This window comes from Urocitellus parryii, chromosome 2, assembly GCF_045843805.1.
Source record: "Urocitellus parryii isolate mUroPar1 chromosome 2, mUroPar1.hap1, whole genome shotgun sequence".
NCBI lineage: Eukaryota > Metazoa > Chordata > Mammalia > Rodentia > Sciuridae > Urocitellus > Urocitellus parryii.
Window position 1 is genome coordinate 157,038,125 of NC_135532.1, and position 20,837 is coordinate 157,058,961.

The window sequence follows — 20,837 nt, forward strand, 5'->3', positions numbered from 1 at the left end:
AATTAGCATTTAACTCTTACACTACATGTTATCATTATCCTTCTCTTTATCTGTACATATATGAATATACAAATGCACACATATATCTTGTTCCTTGAACCATTAAGTTGCTGTCAGGATGCCCCACGACATCCAAATACTTGCAGTATTGTTAAACACAAGAATACTCTAGTATATAACAATAGTAGAAATATCAAGAAGTTAAAACACTATTATTCAATCTATGTACCTTATTGGCATTTTCTGCATTGTGTCAAAATGTCTTTATAACAACAATATATATGTATATATGTATATATGTACATATATAAGTACTATGTAAATACCCTGTTTCTCATCAAACTTTTACATCTAGTTTTAGCATTCATTGATGATTCTAACCCGAGACAATTCACTATGCTTATTGCCAGGTGGTGATTTTCTAAATCTGTCTATCTCCATCTCTCTCTCTCTCTCTCTGTCTCTATCTGTGTGTGTGTGTGTGTGTGTGTGTGTGTGTGTGTATATATATATATATATACATATATATAAATAAAATACATAATGGCTCAGAATATGATTTGGAATCATTTGCTGCATTTAGTGGTCATGTCTTTTTAGTCTCCTTTACTCTGGAATAGTTCCTTGGTCTTTATTTTTCTTAACCTTATATTTTTTTGAATATAGGCCATTTTGTATAGTCTTCCAATTTGGATTTGTCTGTTCCATGATTAGATTAAGGTTATCCATTTTTAGCAGGAACTAAATACATGTGTGCCCTTTTCAGAAGGCATCTGATGTCTATTTGCTCTCATTGTAATGTTAAGTTTGATCACTGATTTAAAGTGGTGTCTGCCAGGTTTCTCTATTGTAGAGTTATACAATTTTTTTTTTCCTTTGGGGAGTATCTTACATACATTGAGACTATGTAAATACCCCATTTCTTACCAAATGTTCACTTACTAAGTGTTTTAGCATTCATTGATGAGTCCCACCCAAGACAATTCACTATGGTCATTGTCAGGTGGTGATTTTCTAAACAAAGAGTAGACATCAATGACATTTGACATAATGCCAAATGGTATTAGCTGTTATTTTTATGACATTTGACATAATGTCAAATGAATTAGCTGTTATTCATTCTCTTACTTATAATTGTATGGACTCATGATTATTCTATGGGTTATAATTCTTCATAATGATTCACTTTGATGCTCAAGTTGTCCCAGAATCTGGCTGTGGGCTTTAGACATTTCCCCATCATTCTTTAAGTACTTCCTTACTTTCTGGAAGAGCAAGAAAGTTTTGGCTAATTTGTGCTTTACCTATTCCAGCCCATAAATCAGACCTTTTCCTTAAAAAGTCCTTATTATTATTATTTTTTAACTGGGAATTGAACACAGGGGCACTTAACAACTGAGCCACATCCCCAGCCCTTTAAAAATATTTTCTTTAGAGACAGGGTGTCACTATGTTCCTTAAGACCTGGCTAAGCTGCTGAGGTTGGCTTTGAATTCACAATCCCCCTGCCTCAGCCTACCAAGCTTCTGGGATTTTTAAATAGAGCATTTAGACTCCAAGATCTGAGTACTAGGTATTGCATATAAGTTATTGTTGGGCAGTAGCTGCTTTTAGACCCTCTCAAAGAACAGAACTAGAAAATACATGATGAGTATATGTTTATTTATACATTTATAAATATTTCTGTTTATAAACTATATAGGCTTATTGTATTTGCCTATTGTATAAAAAACAGTTCATAGGCATTCTTCCATTTTCAATATAATATCACAGGAAAACAGTTTTAAATTACAGTCTTGAAACTACATAAGGCACATAGGCTTAAAGTCATTGAATTCTTCAAGCTATAGAACAGGAGCTAGAAGTTTCTACTGGAATTGTGTAATGCCAGTCACCTGCCTATCTGCTTACTAACTCAAGTTACTGGGCACTTTCTATGTGTGGATACTTGGTTAGGAATATGAAATGAAAGTGATTTTGTCTCTCTTCTCAAGCAGCTTAATCTATTAGGGGGACAGAAGAACATATCAATCACAATGTAGTGAAGTTCAAGATATGAACAGTTTTCTATGGGAAAAGACAACCTGAGTGAAATCGAATTCCAAAAAAGGAAATAAAAATAGGCTGCACATACAATGCAAGAGTTTGTAGTTTTTTTGCACAAAATAGTGTACTTTGCTTCTGAGCAAAAACATTTTAATGAGAGCTCTGATTTATCTAGAAGGGTTGAGTTCATCAAAACACTGCTCAGCCATGACAATACCTATGCAAGTAAGTTTCCAGGACAACAGGTTATATATATTTATATTAACTGGCTTCTCTCAATGACCACAGAGGAAGAAGACAATTTCAGACTTTCATACTGCCTGTTATCCCACTATGGATCCTTCCCTTCTTTACAAATTAAATAAACTAACTTATTTGTCATTGTATCGATTGTCATCCTCTCGGGTAATAGTTTATACACACCAATTTTCTCTTATCTAAACTTACAGTATAGAGAGTTTGATGAAAAGGAATAGTGTGTGTGTGTTTGTTTGTTGGGGTATATACGTGTTTAGAATGAAAATGCTAAGAAAACAATACGATTTAAGGAAGAAAACTATTAAGATTAAAAATAATGAGATTTAATTATTTCTGTTGTCCTGAACACAAAGCATTTTTATCAAAATTTATCACTGGTGCCTTTTATTTGAAGAAAATAATGGCCACCTTTTATTTAAAGAAAATAATGTGGGCCATTTCCTGCTTTGTGATCCCCTAACTATTTTTTTTTCCAGTTCTAAGGCTGACACTATAATCTGCTTATTTCACCAATTTAGTTCAAAAAGTTCTCAGAAAGATGCATAAGTAAAGATCACTAGTACCAGATGCTGATCTTCATGTGAGCTGCCAGGGCTCCTTCTATTGAATGGCTCCTGAGCTCAGCTAGCCCCAGAGACAAGATGAGGCTGAGATCTGCACATACTTACCCTTTCCTCATTCTAGTTAGTTCATCAGCAGCCTTACTCATGAGAAGCAATAAACTTCAAATGCTAATAGGGATACTGAATTTTTTTCTATACTTAAAAAATAGTAATTTTAGGTAACTATAAACAAAGTAAGGGTAACTGAGGTTCATATAAGATTCCACCACCTATTCTTAGCTGCCTCTGGGCACTTGTGGTCACTGCAGAGTTGGATCAAAGTAAAGGGGCCAGCCTTATGTCAATAGTCAAGGTAGTGACAGCAGCAGTATCTACAGAAAGCTTGGGTCATACACATTGGCTTACACAAGGAATGCTCAGAAAAATGAGTTGCAGTTTTGACATAGGTAATGACTAGTGAAAACTTCTTTGAATGTGAGAATTTTCAATTACTTTATTACACATTATATTTAATATAAAGGCTTTAACCATCATAATAACCATGATACAATATGTGTGCGTATATATATATGCAAAAAATACCCACTGAACATGCTTAAGAGGTATAATTGTGTTTTAGAAACCTATGCAGCATGAAATATAATTTGACATAAAAAAACTAATCAGAAGGATGAAAAAATTGTATGTTTTAATAAGAGCCTATTGCTGCTTCTGGAATAACTGTTGCATGCATGTCCCTGGTCATGTTGGACTTCTCCTTCAGTTTTGATTGGAGTAATGTGTGCTCCACAACACCAATCCTAATGTCCATCTGAACAGTTTCTTGCTTTAGTTTTGTTAAGCTCTGTTTAATCTTCACCAAAGGAGCTGTAGAGTAAAAATAGCATGGAATAAAAACGTTCATTTAGAGTATCAGTTTATTATAGTTGCATGACATTTTCCTCACTTTGTTTCAAGCCAAAAATAGGGTTAAAAACACAGCTAATAACTCACTGACATTCACATGGTTTTGCTGTGGAATTTTAAACACCTGAGGTTTTCAGAATGGGGAGGAATGCAATATATAACATACGGTGGGTGGACTTTTTAACTTGGTAGGTGAAAAGGTGCTAAGAAGATATTTAAGAACTTGTTGAACATAATTTTATGGGTCAGAATGTTTGTCTGTAGGAAAGGGGATCTTCAGGTAAAAAGGGAAGAGAATTGCCTCTGAAGTATATATAATGAGCCCATTTAATAATTCTTTTTTTCTTTACACAAGGTATTACTATGTTAGCTCAGGCTGGACTTGAACTCCTACCTGAGCCTCCTGAGTAGCTAGATATGTGCCCCTATGCCCAGTTAATGAGCCTATTTAAACACTGCAACAAACTCCCTACATATCCCCTCATGAAAGATCACTGAGTATATATCATTAGAACTCTGGAAAGTCTTTCTAGGGCATATAAAAGCTTTAAGTAATCATCATCAGCTCAGAATGGAGGATGATTTTTTGAAGATTATTAAAATTCTTCTCTATTTGACCCTGCCCAGTCAGGGGGAAGAAAAAAAAAATAAAAAAGGTTACCACCCTCATTGCCTTAGAGTCATTTGGGCATATACAAGTACTTTTTTTTCTATGTCTCATGGAAAAATAAAACTCATTTGATGAAAATAGAATAAAACATTATTTTTTAAATTGGCAGAAAAAAGTACATACTTAAATATTTCCCACTCTATTTTTGAATCAATACAATTTTAATTAAAAAGAACCCCAAATCATAGTAAAAAAATTACCACTCTTCCGAGCTATTTTGTAAAAAACATAATATACTGATTATCAGACATAATTTTTGTACCATGTACTAGTTTTGAAACAAGTAAGACAGTTCATTTAAAAAAACAGACACTTCTATTTATTATTACCACTTTATTAAACAGACTTCGTGAAGAACTAGCTTTCTTTTGCTTCCTTTTCCCCTAAAATGAACATGTACTTACCACCATCAGTCATGCTGCTGCCCTTTTCTTCCATCTCTTGTTTTACCTTTTCTAATTCTTCTGTAACCTTTCATTGAAAAAAAGAATTTTCATGAACACTGAATTTTAATTAACTTTCAAAATTTTAAGTGATATATTGAGAAAAATTAAATTTAGATATTAGACATAAAGAGATAACATTATTAGAAATATTTTGTTCATAATTCAAATAATAAGATCAAGTATGCAGATATATGAAGGTTTTCATTTTCCAATAATGACCATAATGTTAAACTTCACCAAATTACTTTCACCTTAACTTTGTCATGTTGTGACAATATAGAACAAAAACCAAGTTATTTTATACATTAAGCCCTCAAATCATGTAATTAATTCATAGCATCTACCATACTACTCTCTTATAATTATTACTTACAATGGCATAAGCATTCTAAATAGGTTTTGGATTCTAAAAGTTTTCTAGGCATCTTTCATGATATTGTAGTTCTATAAAAGATGGTGTCTTTTCTAGGACACTAAAAAAATGTTTATATCATCTGTTTATATAAAAAAAGTCTTCTATTACTCTATCTAAACCATGAACTCGAAACACCAAGAGACATGCTGTGCTGTCATATTGGTTCTTACATGCACTCTACATAAAGACTATACTATTATAGCCAATATTAGCAAAATTCCAAACTAGTATTATAATATAAGTAGACAATATAATCTTTAAAACATTTTCAATTTTTCATATAATCTAGACCTAAGTCATAAATATTGTCACTTAGTAGGCTTTATTTTTATCATCCTGGTGAGTAAGAACCTTTCCTGGGAATAAAGTGCTCATCCAAGTAAAGCAAATTAATTTCTTTCAGATACCTGAAACATTACAACTGGGAATAACTACCTATTCCAAAAGAACTAAATGGTTCCCTGGACTCCCTTCAAGTGTTAATTTACCTAACATAAGTGAGCACTTTACTTCTACGTAATGTTTTATTTGCCTAGAAGCACCACAGGATTACAGTCTAAATATTTCAATGCTATATTTTGAGTATTTAAAAAAAACTATTCCTAAATAATCTATACAAAGAAAGCTTAATTCTTTACTGTCAAAACAGTAAAGTTTATGAAATTATACTTAATTATAAATAAATATAGTCTTGGATTTTAGTCCTAAACTGGCTTCTGATCTTGTTAGTTCCCTCACCCCCCATAGGTTCTTCAGTGAAAAAAGAGCATATATACATTACTTAACTTGGAAGATCACGAAAATAAATGCAGTGATATTTGCAGATATTCTAGAAGTTCTCAAAATAAAGAGGTTGTAAACCACTTTCAATTGTAGACAGAGATATACCCAGGATCACACACAAGTTCTTGACATCACTAAAAATAAAGCTTAAATCTTGCAGATTAACATTAAAATTTGCTATAGACTCCTCAGTCAGTACTTTACCTACTTTTCTATATATTATTTATAATTACTATATAAAAATGAAGATTAAGAAAAGTTATCAGTGTGCTAGTATGAGCAAATTTTATGTTGAATTTAACTTCAGGCACCTTATAAAAATGAGAGAAAGAATAAATAATTGATTCATTGATAAGAAAATTAGGGCTTTTCTCTGAAACAAGATAATTTGAAGAGGAAGAAACAATTATTAAAATAAGGGGAATTCAATCATCCAATGGCTTTGAGCCACTGGGGCTCAGCTGACAGGTGAGAAGCACAGTAAGAGCACTGTGTTTACCTCAGATAGGAGCCTGGTCCTTTCAGTTACTCCACCATTTCCCTGCTGGTACCGCTCCCTTGCCTGAGGGGGAAAGAATTTTGTTTAATGACAAATCCAAAACAGAAGCAGATTACTTAAACATGACCTCTTTGTGTTTGCAATTTCTGCATATCATTTTATGACAACCCCCCTCTTTGTTTATGAATACATTTGTGAAAGTGACATTTAACTGTAGTTATTTTATGTCCTTAATAGGCACCATGTATTTAACTCAAGCACTATAAAATGATGAACTACCTTAACCTTCACATACTGACTGTGTAACTTGCATGGGCATGGTTCACAATAAAAACTGTCCTTGGCCATCCCTAAACAGTTTAGGAGAATGGTTCTTGGTCAATCAAATTTGCATGTTATGCAGAGAAATTTTATTTTAGAAAAGAAAATCAATCAAAGTAGAGCAAACTCCGAAATTAATAAGGATTAATAAAGAGTAGGACAATACAATCAATGGGAATACACTTTTAGAAATTAATCTAACAAATAATTATTTAATATTAAGGTTGGACAGATGCATGCTGGCTATAATCAAAGAATTTCACATCAGTTCAACAAAAATATTCATAAATATAAGTGTATATGAGGGAATGACAAATTAAACAGATAATACCATAAAAAGTAAAAGCTATTTTCTATTTGGTCTTTGAGTATAGAAGTATATCAAGTTTACTTCCACTTTTTCTCCTCCTAATTTGTCTGCTAAAAGAAAAAAAAAATATGCCTTCTACTGATATGAGCAAGTATTCTGACTAGTTTGCCTTCACATTAAGAAAGAGGGTGTATAAATCCCTCAAAGAAAGTCATTATACCCCTACTTCTGGTATAAAGAACTACTGCTTTCAAAAGATAGTGTTTTTATTTTTTTTTTGGTTGAAATATAATACTTTGAAAGAATGAAAAATTTGTCTCATTTCGTTAATTAACCTGCTTGTCTCTGAACATGTCTTGCTTTCATAGTCTACACTATATTACTGCAAGCCATGATGGCAAGAATTGCCTTTTCCCTCTGACACATGTAAATGAATACTATTCTTTCTCCTACTCCTATAGTAAATTAACAACAGAGTTAGAAACAAAACAAGGTGTCCTGACACTGTTCCTGTTTTAGCTTATGTTCCCCAACAACATATGTCCTCATTTATTTAAATCAAATGAAAAAATATGTTTAAAGACTTCTAAGAGATAACAATTTCTAATACATGTAAAATGGAGATAAGTTCTATTGCTTCTTTTGTTTTTCTAAAATGGGCAGAAAAATCAAAGTGTTGCTATTTATGAAAAACATTTCATAATTTTCAAATGAAAACTATCATGTCAAGCTTAGAGATTAGGGTCATGAATTGGGATAAATCCTCAGAAATAATTTTTAAATTACCTCACTCAGCTGGGCTTGAGCTGCACGATATTCTTGAACCAGATGCTCAAGTTGATTGTTGATGTACTTTTCTCGGCTGCCAATTTTTTCCAGTGTCCTACTAATTTCATTATGGAGTTTGTCCAAAAATCCCTAAAATTCCAAGGGATTTTTAGTAGATTAAAGAACTCAGAAATATTTTTAAAAACTAGTTAAAAATGAGTTAAATATCTCTCAGTCCATATGAAAAAGAAGATAGTGTGAAATTTTAATGGCAAAAAAAGTTTATGATGAGAAATATTTTTGCCACACTGCAGAATGCTACAATAAAAAAGAGCCTGGAAAGATTGATTAAATTCATTTCTCCTTATACATGTCTACAATTTACATTATATTTGTAATTAGCTTTATATAAAGTTTAAAATCAAGGTAGGTCAGGGAAGAACATGACTTCTGTATCACACAATTCAAAGATAACTAGAATATTCCAGTTGTAAGAGTTCTCTAAACAGAGTGCTCTGGTCTCGAACCTATAACTTTTCACTTAAGCTTCACTTCTTTATGACCGTCTCCAAAAGATTATTTCTAGCATGGCAGCAAGCCCGGGAAAGCTGTAGGTTCTAGGCATTGTGGGTATGATGTTCTCTCATCCCTTGGTATTCAGGACAAAGTGATGCAATGTTTCTAAAATATCTATTACATAGATATGTGTAATATATAGAACATATGCAATATATATAGTATATTTAAAATATAAAAGGTTTACATTGTTAGCTTTCTTTAGCTGGTTTAAGTATTAGAACTGCAGAAATGTAATATGATTTATTTAATTAATGAGCTCTGAAAGACAAGAATTGTGTTATTTTTCTTTCATGTTTTCCCATAACAGGTGTCCCACAAATGAGTAAATGGATATTTATTCAATTTAAGTAATCTACATACCTTGGTCTCCTTTAGAGCAGATTCAATTCCACTTTTGTGCTGGTGCATTTGGTCAACATGGATTCTCCAATCCTATCGACATAGAGCATATAGAAACAAAGTATAAAAAACTAGTTTTAATTCTTTATTTATTATGATGTTGTGTCCTTTATCTTTATTACTTTGACTACTGCCCTATTTCAGGTGGGAAAGTCTTATATATAGATTGCAATTAGGCTATAAAGAAATATGTGTAGAGAGTACTTCAGGAATAAAGGTTCTAAATAAATGTAAATTGTTTTATGTGTTCACAGAGTGATGGCTGATAATTTGAATATAAATTATTTCTGCACTGCTGGTGGTTAATATTTATGACTACCCATTAAAATGAAAAAAATTCTAATTACTAGAAAAGAAATACTTGTTTAAGCAGTAACAATTATGTTTGCCAGAAGCAACTCTCAACTCTCAACTCAAATATCATATATCAAGGATTAGTTTGTCTCTTGGAAATTACAATGGGGCTCTTTTCTTCAGTCAGAGTTTTGAGTCTCTTTCTTATAAAGTAAGTCTGTATGATTACTAGAGTTCATGAGTTCATATATTTTGAAATATTGTCTACTACTACTACTCTGATTTGAAATCTATATCAACATTTTAATTCTCTACAAGGTATCTTCATGGTATTCAGTTTATATTACTACAGATAAAAATTTTAAGAGACTTGAGAAATATCTAAGATAAGAGAAAAACATTATGGTAAATTGACTTAAGTGATGGAAACAGGATACTTATTAATCCCACATATCTATTTGCATACTTTGATGTTCAACCTTATTATTTGCATTATTTTGTGAAGAGAAAAATATTTTGTAAATTAATTCCATTCTATTTCTGAACTTTGAAACAGGCTAGTGACTACAGGACAAAAAATTCTTGGGTATTTCAAACTGAATTATAAATTATTAATTTCATACAACATATTAAAGTTGCAAAAAATCTCAAAAGACATCCTTGTCATAAAAGCAAACCACACCCTGGTGACAGGAGGGTGTACATATAAGTCCACATGGGTAGTAGTGTCCTAATTGTCACATAAAACATACTGTCAGTTTAGTTAAGAAAAGGGAAAATGGTATTTGACACTAGTGAGGGAGTTATAGAAGAAATCAGCATTTTCTTTAACCTTAAGCCATTTTACTGTCTTGTAAGCAAAAGGTATCTCAGAACATGAGAGCTGAGAGGAACTTAGAGATTATAGGCTTGTCCATTTAGCATCATCTACAAATGCACTGGTTTCATGTTACAGCTGAAGGGACCATTCACCACCTGTGACAATGAGTAGACATAGCTGGTAAAGGAACAAGACACTTCCGACTCAGTCAACACTAGAAAACAGAGAATAAGAAACTGGCTGCCCTTCTATGTATGAACAAAATATGGCTAAGTCTCAAAATGGAAACATATTTAAGCCCAAGTGAGCATCTTTATGAAAGAAAATGAAACTAATACTATTAATAAAATTATTATTATCAATTTTTTGAAAAAAGTACTTCTTCCTGGGTACCAGGAATTGAAATCAGGGACACTCAATTAGAGCCACATCCTCAGCCCTATTTTTGTATTTTATTTAGTGAAAGGGTCTCACTGAGTTGCTCAGTGCTTCACTTTTGCTGAGCCTGGCTTTGAACTCATTATCCTCCTATCTCAGGCTCCTGAGCTGCTGGAATTACAGGCATGCGCTACTGTGCCTGGTTCAGTCTCTGTTTTTGCTCATTTCTCTCTAACTATATATATGTGAAACACATAACATATACATACACACATATATATCTATATGACACATGTGTATGTATCTCCCCATATATATATGTGTGTGTGTGCGTGTGTGTGTATGTGTATATATATCTTTATTTATTGTAATGGATATGTTTAAAATAGTTTGTGGTCTCCTTTTTCTACCTAGTATTACAAACAAATATATTTTTGCATTTATTGACATTCAAAAGAAGCAACCATATCCAACTCTTCTTTGTATAATTAGATAACTTACATTGATGTTAAACTCCATGGAGGAGCTGGGATTTCTGTGAGATCTTGAAGCATGAGTAGCATTTCAACAGGACAGAAAAGAGGAGGAGAGGAAAGGTATTTTAGGCTGAAGAAGTAATATGAACAAAGAAAATACATAGGGAATATGAAGCCTAGACTGGCTAGGGTATAAAATACCAAGTTCTTGGGGTGAGGTAGAAAGGATGGAGAATGAAGAATAAAGCTGAAGAGGCAGATTGAAATAGATCAAGGGCTTTGCCTATAGCAACTAAGGAATGTGGATCTTATCATGTGGCTAATGGAATATTATCAAATATTTTTGGTTTGAGCTTTAAAGTCAAATCTATGTTTTGAGGAATTAATAGTGTGAAGGACTTATTGGAAAAGCAAAAGACTAAAGACATGTTGAAGACTAGTTAGGAGACTATGCAATGGTCCCTGTCATAGCAGGGTTTGAATTGGAGTATTTATAAGAAGTATTTATAAGAAGGGAAGGGACGAGAAAGGAGGCTTTCAAAGGATATTGTAGAGGGATAACAAGCAGGACTTGAAGACTAAAGGGAAGGGTGAGTGTGGGGTGGCTGAAGTAGAGTAGGGGAGCAGACAGAATAAGGTTTCCAGCCCAGTGAACTGAGGGGACAGTGATACCAGTGTGACAAGAACAGGGAAGGGTTTAAGGAAGTAAAAAATACTGAGGACTTTAGTTCAGGACTTGTTAAATTTGATAAACCACGGGGATATGTGTATATTCTTAGAACTCATCAAAGTGGAAAGCTAGTAGTAATTTATAATTATCTTCCAAGCCAATCTGAAGATTTGTTTTATTAAAATCTAGATGACACATTTCCTGATGTACAGTTGCAGAAGAAATCTTAAAAATGTTCTTACTCTTTAATCCAGCAAATTTCACCTCTAGGAATTATTCCCCACATTATTCCATTCTATTTCTGAACTTGCAAAATATGAAAACACAAATATTAATGTACAAGTTCCTTGTAAAAGAGCAGAAAGCAAGTATGTAATAGTAGAGGGCAGTTTAAGCTAATTTTGTAATATGCATCCCACTATTAAAAGCAATACAGTATGAAACCAGTTTATAAAGCTCAAAACCAAGCAAAATTCAATGATACACTGGAGCCATACACATATGTAAAAACACTCAAAAGGAAAGAAACTAATGATAGCATACAAACTTAAGGGTGGTTACTGTTGATGAGAAGGCACAGCAGGAGAGGAGTATGCAAGTAACTTTGAAGGTGTTGAAGTTTAATTTTTAATTCAGATAGTGGGCCTGGTTCCTTACTGAGATTTAAAACTATGTATTGTATATTATATATTAGTGTTACCTATTAAACTGCTAAACTCATGTCCTTAAAATACTTAAATGATCAGCAAAAATGTACATTTAATAGTGTACAGGAAAATTGTCTCAATAGAGTATTCATTAGATGCTCAATTTAGTAAAAATTAATATTTGAATGTATTTGAATGTATATTTGAATGTGATAATGTTATGGATGTGCCTTTGTGTGTTTGTATATTAATGCAGGGATTTGAAAAAGGGGGTCTTTTTAAACTTTTTTATCCTGCCAAAATTTTCTAAATTTCTTACAAGGGAATTTTATTACTTTAATTGTTTAAAAAATAAAGAAGAAAGGAAAGAAAGAAGGAAGGAAGGGAGGGAGGGAAGGAAGGAAGGAAAGAAGGAAGAAAGGAAAGAAAAAACTGGACCTTTTAGGGGGGTACTGGGGATTAAACCCAGGGATGATTTACTGCTGAGTTACATCACCATCCCTTTTGCTTTTTATTTTAAGACAGGGTCTCACTAAGTTGCTTAGGACCTTGCTAAGTTGCTGAGGCTGGCCTTGAACTTGCAATCCTCCTGCCTCAGCTTCCTGAGCCACTACAATAAAAAATTCTTGAAATGGTTTTATACAGTTATAGTGGAAAATAAATATATTAAATTATAATTGTGGCATTTTTAAAACATGAATGCAAAAAAGGCAAAACACAGCTTTTGAAAAACCAAGATGGTTAAAAGCTTTTCAAATGTTTACGGTAAAAATAGAGAAGTGAGAAGTTTTAATGATATGTAAGGACTTGAAATCTACTTGGATCCTTGAAATAAATAACATTAAACTATAACAATAGCAATTCTAACATCAGTAGAAAATACATTGTTACAATGCACTTTTATATAACTTTTCTTACTTGAGACTCAAATGTTTGCAGAGATGAGTAGATATTATTATCATTTTCCATTCACTTCTCTCTTCCTTCTGAGTATATTATGGGATTTGCTCACTGGGTGTGGGAGGAATAAACTTCTGTACTCCACGGATGCTAGCCTTGGCTAGTATTCTCTTTAACTAGTGGAATGATGACATTGTGCAGAAGCTCTAAAAGGCAGCTCTCTTATACTTTCTTTCAGCCATGATAAGGAGCCAGCCCTACACAGGGGTCTTTTAGTCTGGGCCCCGGAGTGAGAAACATGGGACCTTGCTGGGGTAATGTTGAAACACAGCAGAAGACATGTATCTTGAGTGAGGATAATGTGTTACTATTACTGTAACCACTGTGATGGGGGGGGGGAGTGTGTTATGCAGAAAAATGAACTATATATAAATATTTTATAGTGAGAAAAACTAGGAATCAGGCTATATAACCCTTCCAAAGTCTCATTCTGAAAAATGGAAAGCACTTCCAAACTAGTACATTTTTCACATATATAATTTTCCTGTGTACTGGGATTTTCCCCCCTAGGCTCAGGAAAAATATACACCAGGACATAGATGACCTTGCAGCTCACAGAGTCTATTGGTACCTTTTATTTCTCCCATGAAAGAGCAGGAACAAGTCCCCATGGCTCTGATGTATCTCAAATCATTTTCTATCAAAAAAAAAAAAAAAGCTACTTCTGTTCTGCAGTGTGGCCTGCCTTTTCCCTCTATTCTCACTGCCTTTTCCCAAATCTGTTATAAATAATTATCAATGAAATCTTAATTAAATGTTCTGTTTTACAGTTTTACTTTAGTGAATATAAAAATATTTATATAAGGGTTTTTATAGTCACTATTCAAGAGAGTTAGCTCCAAATCATTAGGTCTTTGTTTCAACTCAAATTTCACTTTCTTCAGGAATTTTTAAGATCATTCTAATATATAGGGAAGGAATCCTGTATGCTCACTTCAAAGATTGGGTAACAAATGGAGATTATTTGATGTTTACACTGGTAATTATTAAATGAATAGGAAACCAAATGTCCTTTCTCTCACAGATTTTCCATTATATCAAACAGTCTCTTTCATTTTCTTATTATGTCATCCAGTTATAATAAGAAGCACAAAAATTCTGATAACTCCCAATTCAAAATTTGCACATTAAATAAAATGTTTATTATCTTTATTGTTTTGCTAAAGTAAGGCATTACAGTTTGGATGTAAGGTGTCCCTCAAGCTCCTGTTAACGCAGGAAGTAAAATGGTTAGATTGGAAGAGAGGAACTTAATCAGTCCATCCTAGTTTGAAATGAATAGGTGGTAAGTGAAATCAGGCGGGGCATGGCTGGAAGAGGTGGGTAACTAGTAGCATGTACTGGAAGGATACATCCACCTTGTGGCTGCTTCTCTTTCTGCTTCCTGATCTCTCCAACTAAGCAGCTTTTCTCTGCTGGGCCCTTCGCCTATGATATGCTTGCCTCACTTTGGGCCCAGACTGATGGAGTTGACCATCTACAGATAGAGACCTCTGAAACTGTGAGCCCAAATAAACTTTCCCTCCTCCAAGTTGTTCTTGTGAGATATTTTGGTCACAGTGACAAAAAACAAAACAAACAAATAAACAAACAAAAAAAACTGACTAAAACTTGTAGATACTAGGAGAACTTACTGTTTCTAATCTGCTACAGATGAATAATCTAGATAACCTTGCTAGAACTCTCTCTAAAACAAGGATAAGTTCCAATGGATTAATGGCACTGTCCTACAAATAAAATGCCTGAGCTTTAGGCTTTAGTTTGTGTGAGAGATTTTTATTTTGGCTAGTCAGAGATTTTCTCTTTCTTTTGACATAGATTAGTACAACATAACATCCATCCTGAGAACTTTATAAATCTACTAATGATAATTACTATGCTAACATTCATGGAATGTTTAGTATGTAGTAGGCACTATGCTCATCAATACAGATACATAATCACATAAAATTCTTTAAAAATCTTTTCTAAAATGAGTAAGTTGAGATTTAGCTATTTTTTTTGGTTTGATGAGTAATATTCATTGATGAAAGTAGAGTGCTGAAATTCCCATCTACTATTGTATTACAGCCTATCTCTTCCCTAAGTCAATGATGTTTGCTGTATATAACTGGGTGGTCCATCATTAAGTGCATATATGATTTTCTTTTTGTTGAACTAATCACTCTATTATAGATAACTTTCTTTGTGTGTATGTATGTGGTGTGTGTGTGTGTGTGTGGTTTTCCAGTTTTCTGTCTATTTATGTAAGTGTAGCTGCTCCTACACTTACTGTTCATCCATTCATTCACATGGAATAATTTTTTCTGTCCCTTCACTTTTAAAGTCTGTATGTATCTTTAACTATAAAGTGAATTTCTTATAGACAATTAAAACGAAAAAAGAAAAAGGAAACATTGAAGTTAACTTATATCATAAACCAAATAGGCCTCCTAGAGACTTAAAAAACATTTAATGCAACAGCTGCATACATATTTGTCTCATTAGCACATAGAACATTCTCCAGAATAGGTCATATTTTAGTGGTCACAAAACAATTCTTAACAAATTCAAAAAAGGAAAAATTGTATCAGGTATCTTCTCTAACCACAATGGAATAAAATTGGAAACAATACAAAAAACTTCAGAAATTGTACAAATACATGAAAACAATGCTCTTGAATGACCAATGGGTCAACAAATAAATCAAAAGGAAAATTTTAAAAATTCTTGAGACCAATGAAAATGGAAACACAACATGCCAGCAAAAAAGCAGTACAAGAAGGAAGTTTATCGCATATGTTCACGTTTTAGAAAGATACAAAGAACTCAAATAACATAGTCTAACAATTCAGTACAAGGAACTAGGAAAACAGCACCAGCTAAGTCTAAAATTAACAGAAGAAAAGAAATAACAAAGATCAGAGGATAAATAAATGAAAGACAAACTAAAAAATTACAGAAGGGATGGGGTTGTGGCTCAGTGGTAGCATGCTCGCTTAGCATGCATGGGGCACTGGGTTCGATCCTCAGCACCACATAAATGTAAAATAAAGATATTGTGTCCACCTAAAAAATTTTAAAAAAAATTACAGAAGACCAATAAAACAGAGTTTTTTTTTGAAAATATAAACAAATTCAACAAATGTTTAGCTAGACTAACAAAGAGAAAAGACCCAAAGAGAAAAATGAGAAATTCCAATTGATACCTCAGAAATAAAAAGAATCAGTACAGATTATTATGAACAACTACACACCAACAAATTGGAAAACCCAGAAAAAATGGTATAATTTTAGACACATATAACCTGTCAAAATTGAATCATGAAGACATAAAACATCTGAATAGACACATAATAATAGACACAGGATTGAATCAGTTATTAAAAGGTTTGAAGTAAAGAAAAATCCAGTACTGTAAGGTTTAACTGTTAAATTTTACCAAACTTCTAAAGAAGAACTAACATATATATTTTTCAAATTATTCATCACCAAAAATGAGAAGGAGGGACTCTTATGAAGTCATCCTATGAGGTTCTGGGAGCAAGATGGCAGATTAGCATCAGGCAGCATTTCTTTTAACTCAATGCTGCCCAGAACTCAAAGAGCAGGATTACCATGTCTCTCTAAGGCTTAGAGTGAAAAATCCTGAGAATGGAGGAACAGTCTGCCCTAGCCAAACCAGAGACTGTTTGATTCATTAATCTGATATTAAAAAAACCTCTCCACCCAAAGTCATCCTATGAGGCCAGCATTATCCTGATACCAAAACTAATTAAGGACACAACAAAAAATGAGAACTATAGACCAACGTCCCTGATGAACACATGCAAAAATTCTTGACCAAATATTAGTAAATTGAACCCCGCAAAGCACATAAAAAGTATACACCATGATCAAATAGAATATGACCTAGTGATGAAAAGATGGGTGGTCAACACATGCAAATCAATAAAAGTCATACATCACATTGACACAATAAAAGACAAAAACCATATCATCATGTCAATAGATGCAGAAAAAGCCATAAAATTCAACTTACTTTCATGATAAAAAGGCTACCTTCAACAAACCCAAAGTCCACATCATACTAAATGGAAAAAATTAAAAGCATTTCCTTTAAGAGGATGTCTACTTTCATGACTCTTATTTGGCACAGTACTAGTTAGGCAAGAGAAAGAAATAAAGGATATCCAATAAAAATGGAAGAACTCAATTTATCCCTGATGAAGCTGATATAATTTTATGTACAGAAAAGTCTTTTGATTTCACTAAAAAAAAACTATTAGAATTGATGAGTGAATTCATATTTTCAGTCTGCAAAATCAACATACAAAAATAATTAACTTGTTGAATAAGAAATCAAGCAACCCCATTTTCAATATGTACAAAAAATCTAATAAGAAATTTAACCAAGGAAATGAATGATCTTTATAATTAAAATCACAAAACACTATTAAAAGAAATTGATGAGGACACACACACACACACACACACTCACACACAAAAATGGAAAGATATCCTATGTTCATGGACTGCAGAAATTGATATTATTTAACAGTCTACACTACCCACAGTGATGTACCAACTCAATGTAATCCCCATTAAAATACCAAAGGTATTTAAAAAGCACTTTGAAATTCACATGGAAGCCTAGAAGACATCAAAAAATCAAAGCAATTTTGAACCAAAAGAACAAATCTGGAGGCATCATAATACTTAATATACTAGAAAGCTATAATAACCAAAACAACATGGTACTGGCATAAAAACCAGTACATAGACCAATGGGGTAGAACATAGAATCCGGAAATAAACCCACAGATCTACAGTCAAATGACCTGACAAAAGTGCCAAAAACCTAAATTGGGAGAAAAGGAAATCTCTTCAATAAATGGTGCTGAGAGATAACTGGATATCCATATGCAGAATGAAAGTGGACCTCAATCTCTCACCCTATACAAAAATAAACTAGAAATGGACCAAAGACCTACATGTAAGACCTTAAACTATAAAATTTTAAGCAATCATAGGGAAAAGACTTTGTGGCATTAGTATAGGCAATAATCTTTTGAATAAGATCCAAGAAGTACAGGCAACAAAAGTCAAAATAGATAAATGGAATTGTATTAAAATGAGATGTTTCTGCAAACAAAATAAGAGTAAAGAGATAAAAGAACAGAATGGGAGAAAATATTTACAAAGTATTCATCTGACAAGGGATTAATATTCACATTATATGAGGTACTAAAAAACCTCAAATATAAACTACCAAATAATTTGATTAAAGATTGGCAAATGATCTGAACACATATTTTTCAAAAAAAAAAAAAGATATATACATGGCCAAAAATGCTCAATGTTACTAATCACCAGGGAAATGAAAATCAAAATCACAGTAATACACTGTGGTAGTTAGCTTTCTGATACTAAAAATAACCTGAGTTAAATCAAACTACAAGGAAGAAAGGTTTATTTTAGCTCATAATTTCAGAGATTTCAGTCCATGGTCAATTGGTCCTGTTGCTTTTGGCCTGTGGCAACACATTCACCATGTTAGGAGTACATGTGGCAGAGGAGATTTTCACCTCATGGCATCCAGAAACAAAGACAGGAAGTTGCTAAGATTCCAATATTCCCTTCAATGGCATGCCCACAGTGATCTAACTTCCTCCCGCTAGGCATCACCACTTAAAAGTTTCTTTATTTCCCAATAGCATCGCAGGCTCGTGGCCATGCATTTACTACATGGGCTTTTGGGGGAGGTTTAACATTCAAACAACAGCAGATATCACTTCACCCCAGTTAGAATGGCTATTATATATATAAAAGAGTTCTTTATGCAGAGAAATAATAAAAATTTTTCCTTATGCAGAAAAAAGAGAAATTCTTACACACTGTTGGTATGAATGTAAATTAGTACAGCATTATGGTAAATAGTATGAGAAGTATTCTCAAAAAACTAGAAATAGAAGTACCTTATGATCCAGCAATCTCACTACTGGGTATATATCAAAAGGAAATCAGTGTGTTAAAAAGACATCTGCTCTTGCATGTTTATTACAGGAATGTTCACCATCACTAAGATATGGAATGAACCTAGTTATTTACAGATGAATGAATATTCAGAGAATTTGGTACACACACACATACACACACATACACACACACAAATGCTGTTGAGCTATTAAAAAGAATGAAATTTGGCATTTGCAGTAAGATTGATGGAGTGAAGGGCATTATGTTAAGTGAAATAAGCCAGATGAGAAAGACAAATATCACATGTTCTCATTCATATGTGGAATATAAAAAAAGTTTATTTCACAGAGGTAGACAGTAGAGTCAGGGCCACTTGATGTAGGAACAGTAGAGGGTAAGTGGATTAGGGGGAAGTCAGAAACTGAGTACCAAAAAATAGTTATACAGGAGGAAGAAGTTCTAGTGTTCTATGTGGGAGTAGGGTGACTATAATTCACAAATATTTATTATATATTTCATATAAAATTAGAAGAATAATATGAAGGTTCCTAAAAGAAATGATATATGTTAAAGTAGATGAAAATGCTAATTGCCTTAATTTGACATTACAAATAATATACATGTACTGAATTTTCATGCTATTGCCCACAAATATGTATAATTATTATATATAAATTAAAAATAAAAATATCAATCAATATAATTCACAAGGGAAAAATATTTACTGTATGATCATTTCAACAAATGAAAAACACTCATTTGATAAAACATCAACATCCTTTCATGATAAAAATTCAGCAAACTTGAAACAAAAGATATAATTTATAAGTCTACTAAAAGATAGTTACAAAAGTCATAAAGCTGATATACCTAATGGTGACATCAAAATATTGAAGGCTTTCTCCCAGATAATATCACATACATCCAATATAAGCATAGAGTTCTTAGGTAGTACAGCAGGCAAGATAAAATCAAAAGGCATAAGGATTGTAAAGAAGAGTTAAGATTGATATTATCTGCAGATGACAAAACTCTAAATGCAGGCCTACCATCTATCCAAGTTTGCTGGATAGATGTAAAGATAAAAAAGAATTGTATTTGTATATACTACCAACAGATAAACAGAAAATAAAATATAAAGGATACCATTTTCATTATTATCAAATAACAACAAGTAGAATGATAAAATAGAGTCTAGATACAGACCCACAAATGCATGCTTACTTGACTTATAACATCAGTACACTGGTGAAAGAATCACCTTTTCAATAAGTGGTTGGGTCATTTGCATATACATATAAAAACAAATCTTAAGTTCTATCTCACACCATAAGTAAGAATTAAAACTTAGATAATGTTATAGTTTGGATTTGAAATGTCCCCCTAAAGCTCACATGTTGAAGGCTTGGACTACAATGGAACAATGTTAAGAGGTGTGGCTTTTGGGAAGTGATTGGATCATGAGGCCTCTAATATCACCATTGGATTAATTTATAGATGGATTCATAGCTGAATAAAGTATAGAGAGGTGTTGGAAACAAGGAGGTGGGATCTAGTTGAAGGCAATGGGGGTCCTTGGGGATTATATCTTGTGCCTGACACTGTCCCCCCCCCGCCACCTTCCTTTCTGGCTGCCATGAGCTGAGCAGCTTTCCTCTGCCACACCCTTCT

At 32.9% G+C, this 20,837-nt stretch overlaps 1 protein-coding gene across 1 annotated transcript in view; it reads right to left on the reverse strand.

Annotated features, from left to right (window-relative positions):
* Nucleotides 1-1,723: 1,723 nt before the first annotated feature.
* The window catches only part of Ift57 (intraflagellar transport 57), a 62,158-nt gene continuing 43,044 nt past the window's right edge, over nucleotides 1,724-20,837 (reverse strand). The window contains exons 7-11 of the mRNA XM_026396198.2: nucleotides 8,925-8,996; nucleotides 8,004-8,135; nucleotides 6,587-6,649; nucleotides 4,848-4,914; nucleotides 1,724-3,734 (exon numbers count right to left, since the gene is read on the reverse strand). Coding sequence (XP_026251983.1) covers nucleotides 3,556-3,734; nucleotides 4,848-4,914; nucleotides 6,587-6,649; nucleotides 8,004-8,135; nucleotides 8,925-8,996 — 513 coding nt within the window. The 3' untranslated portion in view covers nucleotides 1,724-3,555. The remainder of the gene's footprint in view (nucleotides 3,735-4,847; nucleotides 4,915-6,586; nucleotides 6,650-8,003; nucleotides 8,136-8,924; nucleotides 8,997-20,837) is intronic.